Below are 6,000 nucleotides of genomic sequence, written 5' to 3' on the forward strand. Positions count from 1 at the left end.
CTGGGGCCAAAAAAATAACAAAATTAACGAACTAACTGAGGGAAGAAGTCTCTAAAGCACTTGGCATCTCATACAAGTAATAAAACTGGACTTAAGCACACGCTAAGCACCGCCTGTCGGATTGTAGAGAGAAGACTCTGCCTTTTGAAACAGAGAACACAAGAACGAAAGGCAATATTAAATTTTGCCTTTAAAAAAAATGAATTGATCTGTAGGTCTCAGGCTTGGGTTTGAACATTTTAATTTGTGTTTTTCTGTCACGAGCTAGGAAAATTACTACCCATATAGCTTTGTTTACTCAAAAAATTTTGCTTATAGATTCTTACTGCCTCCTAGATAGCAATGTACCATTGAGATACAACCAACGCGTTTGAAACTTCTTTCCGAAACTATTTTAAAGAGAATATTATCCCTTTTAGCGAAGCATAATGCACCTTCATCACGAGCAGGCAGCTATCTAAATAAAATAAACAAGGCCATTACAATACCAGTTTGAAGGCAGAGAGACAGAAGAGCTTCTGGGTCCCAACTGTCAGTGTTTGCTGCCACCTCGAGGCTGTGCTGCCACCACTTCTAGAAATTCAGCTGCGAGTCTACATGTGGGATGCCGTTATAGACCTGTGCGCAGGAGGTGACAGCACCGTCGATCAAGGGTTGCACACAGGCACCTGCACGCTGTCCCCGAGGCAGTTACCTTCCTCCTCCCCTGCTTCTCCTCTTCGGCCTTTTGCCTGGTCAAGAGAGAGAAGCAGCTTCGGTTGCGGTGAGGCTGTGCACCAGCCAAGCCGCTGCTTCCAGCTGAAGGGAAAATAAGTGACTAATGTACCAAAAACAGAGAAGTCTCTTCCTTTTGAACTCTAAAAATACTCTTAGGAAGGAAAAACTTGGGAATGATTTAGCCATGGAAAGTATAGAAATACTTCATTATTATTTAAATATGAAGAACATCTGACTAGTCTGACTTAATCTAATTATTATGACATTCCTGTAATTAAGATACAACTCAAGATTTTAGCGTATCCTCTTCTGACAGTTGCCTTGCATCTTCAGACTATGCACTCATCTGTTGCAAGCTTTTGATTTTATAGTGTCGCATCCAATACAAGCTATAAATACACCGTGGTGTTTGAATATTCGCACGCTAACTGGCACTCAGCATTGGTACCAGATTAAATTTGCTTGTGGCCCTTCTGTAATGTTACTTCATTAAGTAGGACACCCTGTTGTACAAGCCACAGGGTGCTCACCTTAGACTTTTAGTATTTCTTCCAGCTATGTATTCACTGTCCTGCTTTTGTTTCTTCTTGTCCCTGCAGTGAAATTAGAAAGATTTGAAATACCCATCAAAGTACGATTAAGCCCTGAACCGTGGACCCCAGAGACTGGCTTAGTAACAGATGCCTTTAAGCTGAAAAGGAAAGAACTGAAAAATCATTACCTCAACGACATTGAAAGAATGTATGGAGGCAAATAAACAAATTAGGTCGACCAGACAGGTGTGCAGGTGGTTCCTTCTCATGCCTCAGTTTTGGATGTCTGTGTATACTGTAGATATCACACGTTCAGAAAATATACCAAATGGATGAATGTTTCTATAGTCTCTATCGAGTACAATAGAGAGTTTCTTACGCTCCAGATCTTAATCGTTAGCAGATTAGGCACTGATGGTCTTCATAGAGTTTCATGTGATCATCTCCAGTTTTGAGACAGACATCATTGTGTGAAGCAGTATGACCAGGTAATTTGATTCCTGTTTCTCTAGCATATTCAGACTGTTTGCAACTCCTCTTTAATTCATTCTGAAGTCTGGCCTATATTTCAAAGAGAAAAATTAATGTAATTGTGATGATTCTTCTCACATAGTAAGATACTTAGCGAGGGAGGAAAAAAGTGTGTCAAAGTCTACCCTTTTCCATTTATAAATGAAAATGAGCACAACATTAGTCAAGAATTTGCTAGAGATCACTAATAATGTACTGCTTGAGAATGGATTCTTCTGCACATCAGTTAGTACCTTGAATATTTACAGTGCCTAAAAAAGAACATGAACTACACTTACTGAAATAAAGGTGAACCGAAAAGCTTTCTAAAAACAACTTATTTGAAATTTCATTCAGAAGTGTTGAATTAACTATTTCAATTTTGAACTGAAATGCCTTTTTACTTGCTACTATATTTTAATTCAAGCAGAGCTTTCCACTAGGACACAGCGCACGAAAGAAAACAAAGACCTGCCCTGCTACAGGAGGTACTGATGAGAAATCATCACCTGAATGCAGAATGCAAAACTTGCATCTTCACTGGCAAACAGCAGTGAAATCGGTGGGCAGTTGTCTCTAAGCAGATTGGAAATTCAAAGGCATTGTGGTTCGCTTTTTGAGGGGTGGTTGGTGGGTTTGTTTTTAAGGCCCTGATCCTCTAGACCTTCACACAGATGTGAGTAATGGCACAGGTTCCTTGGATGTCATTTAGAGGATCAGGGTCTAAATGTCTGTATTGACTCGATGGAAAGATATTTCTGTTCACCTTTTACATAGGGTAAGGTACCGGGGCAAGGAGAAACCAACTGTAGTTTCCCCATGTAGTCATTTTACTTCTGGAAAAGCAGCCTGTGGCCAGGGAAGCTTTGTTTTATGAAACTTGTAAAAAGGGACAAATCACTCTTTACAGAAATTAAGTATCAGAATGTTCTCCTATTAACTGGAAGTCAGATGTGAAGAAGTGGGAAGATATAATTTAATAACAGTTCATAATTTGTGTGCAGAATCCTATACTGTGTCTTCTTTTGAATTGTAACTGAGCTCTTGCGTCCCCGCTTGCTCTTCACACTTGAACCATAAATGCCATAAGAAGTGGAGGCTCTCAATACTGTTCTACTTTGCACTTTCTTAATCATTTTATATATGTTGCTTACATTTTGTACAGCTGTGGCCCTCAACTGCTATATATTGCAAATTCTTTTTAAAGTATTTATAGATTTCTGTTCATAATATTTGTGTTGTGTATATGATGGTTAAAAAGAAAAACTATTTGGTATTGTCACTGTACAGAAAGTAAAAGATTTTGTATAATGCTTCTCATGAACACACGAGCTTGCAATTCCAGGGCAATTTTGTCCATTACCGCATGTATGTGTATTTTACTTTTTTTCCAGTTCAAACAGATTTTAGTAAAAATAAATCATGACTATGTATTCATTAACTAAACCCTCCCTTCTCCTTGGGACCAACTTTAAACTTCGCCATGCATAATTTTCTCTGGCCAGCCCAGAACACTGCCAGCTCCTCTTCCAAGAGCCCTGAAGGGAAAGGGGAAAAAGAGAGTCTAGTATATAACAGCTACTGCAGTGAGTGGAACTACAACAGTTACTAAAAAGAACAAGGAAAGGCTTATTTAGAAAAAGAAAATTTTAAAGCATACAGTTGATTTATGACAACAGGAAATCCTTCCCCTATCAGTAGCAACTTTTTAAATGACTCAATCCTAGAGCCTCATTACCCATTATTCCATGTCTAAAATTGGTCACTATTAAATAGCCATTAGTCAGCCTGTTAGCATCACGGAAGTTAAATAACATGTAAGAAAATGAACTTGTACACGGGTCTGTCAGCAGGCTGTATGATTTTGGTTTTAAAACCATGAATGTATTTATATGAAATGTATTTTATCCTGACTGCAGGTGTCTTCTGTGTCTTGGTTGACTGAAGATTGCTATTTTCGATATACACAATGTTGACATTTCAAAAGTGGAATACAGTTTAAATGGTTCAACAAATTTGTGTTCTGAAAAATATTTATATATTGCACAAGTTGTCTCTAGTTCCTGTTGAGCACCTCACATTCTTTCAGACTCTGAGCAGACCTTAGAAGAGCTTCTGAGGAGCAGCAGCAGCGAGCGCACACTACAGATGCTGAAAACAAAGCCTAGAGTCCACCTGGTTCTTCTAAGAATTGAACCAAATATGGATGTGCTGCAAAAGACAAATTGACAGAGCATTTTTGGACACAGGTTACATCCGCCTGCCTTCAAATATAGGGATTATTTGCAAATACAATACTTGCACTTTGGTAAGAACTTTATCCCTATTTTTAATGAATTTAAATCCTTCTGTGACAGAGCTTGTGGAAAAGTAAGAAGCAGAGGATGAGCAAGAATGCCATTCTCACATTAAAAACAAGGAACTAGGATGGAGATGATGTGATAGCTTATGATTTCAAAAGTTATATGAAATTTACAGGCGATACAATATGGGGCTGAGGTGTGAGGGAGCGGTTCCTCTATTAAAAAAGCTCAAAGTAGCTGCACATTGTTCAGAAGCAGGTTCAGAATTTAAAATCATCCTTCCAAGCCTGAGAAACAAATTCAAAGAGAAACAAAATCCAGTTTGGGCATGTCCGATACAAGATTCAAAGCTACTTCAAAAGACATGGGACATCTGGAGAAAGCCAGCACACACCTACGCTTACAGTGGGGCTGGAAAGCTTCATCTGTGAAAAGATTATAGAATCATAGAATGGTTTGTATTGGAAGGGACCTTAAAGCCCCATCCAGTTCCAACCCCCTGCCATGGGCAGGGACACCTCCTAGTGGGATCAGGTTGCTCAAAGCCTCATCCAACCTGGCCTTCAACCCCTCCAGGGATGGGGCAGCCACCACTGCTCTGGGCAACCTGGGCCAGGGCCTCACCATTCTCACAGGAAAAAAATTTCTTCCCAATATCTAATCCAAATCTCCTTCTCTTTCATCTTAAACCATTAACCCCCATCCAATCCCTGCACTCTCTGATCAAGAGCCCCTCCCCAGCTTTCCCATAGTCCTTTTCAGTACTGAAGATGTAAGGTCTCCATGGAGACTTCTCCAGGCTGAACAACGCTAACTCTCTCAGTTTATCCTTGTACGGGAGGTGCTCCAGCCCTTGGATCATCTTTGTGGCCTCCTCTGGACTTGCTCTAAGACTATAGTTGAGTTTAGCTCTCCTGAAGAGGAGAGGTACGTGACAGGAGATGGTTAACCTTCAGCTACTTACGGCGTTGCCCTCACAAAGGCACAGAGGGGCTGTCAGCAGTGGAAGAGTGGGAAAAGAGAGTGAATTTACACTGAACGACATTTATGATGAGACTTCCTTACTAAACCCTGAACACAAGGTCTCCAACACTGAAAGACTTTAGAACCTCCGAGTCAATGAAGGTTAAACAAACACCTTTCAGGAACAGCTCTGACACACAACATGGAGCGGAGGCTGTTTCCTGTATGGAATGCAACAGCCACGCTGCACGTGTCATTAAAGAAAAGTATAGGAAGAGAAAGTAATGAGTTATTCCCTTAAGAGTAGGTGAGGTGGTGCTCAATCAACCCAGCAGTTCTAGTGCCCGTTACAGCCTGAGAGGACTTTGAGGTTAACACGATGTAGGGAGCTGCCCACCAGGGCAGCCACGATGCAGCTCCCATCACGCACCTTCTGGCTACGTAAGGAACGGGACACAAGGCCACTAACTTTCAGCCAAGAAAAAAACCAAATCTACCACATCCCAGAATGAATTTCAAATAACTACATCGTATTCTGATGAAAATTAGTGATATTCTGCAATTACATGCAACACAAGAAATAAATTCTTATTCTTATTTGGGTTTGGTGTAGGTTTGTTGGGTTTTGGTTGGGTGTTTAGTTTGTTTCCCGAGTCTGCCTAATGGCTAAGATCGATTCACAGGACAGTAAATCCATTTCCCTTCTGGGGGCTAAAATTTAAACATTAGAAGCTTTTAAAAATAACAAATCTTGTGCTGCTTCTGCATAAGAGGCCACAAAGGTGATTTACAAAACAGTCAATAAAACCTGCAGTCCCTTCACAGAATCATTAGGTTGGAAAGGACCCACTGGATCGTTCATCACTTCTAGCGTGGAATTCTGAAGGATGCATACAGAATAAAGCTCAGGTATTCTACGGCCACATGAAGTTACCTAGGTTAATAAATAAACATATTTCCAGTTAACTTGGTGC

The 6,000-nt window shown here is 40.4% G+C and overlaps 1 protein-coding gene across 5 annotated transcripts in view; it reads left to right on the top strand.

The window, feature by feature from the left end:
* The window catches only part of ACSL4 (acyl-CoA synthetase long chain family member 4), a 41,397-nt gene extending 35,879 nt beyond the window's left edge, over positions 1 to 5,518 (top strand). For all 5 annotated transcript variants that reach the window (XM_054075420.1, XM_054075422.1, XM_054075421.1 and 2 more), the window contains one exon: positions 1,317 to 5,518. In XM_054075420.1, the coding sequence (XP_053931395.1) occupies positions 1,317 to 1,474 (158 nt within the window). In that variant the 3' untranslated portion in view covers positions 1,475 to 5,518. The remainder of the gene's footprint in view (positions 1 to 1,316) is intronic.
* The last annotated feature ends 482 nt before the right edge of the window (positions 5,519 to 6,000 follow it).

The sequence above is a fragment of the Cuculus canorus genome, chromosome 10, assembly GCF_017976375.1.
Source record: "Cuculus canorus isolate bCucCan1 chromosome 10, bCucCan1.pri, whole genome shotgun sequence".
NCBI classification, from domain to species: Eukaryota; Metazoa; Chordata; class Aves; order Cuculiformes; family Cuculidae; genus Cuculus; species Cuculus canorus.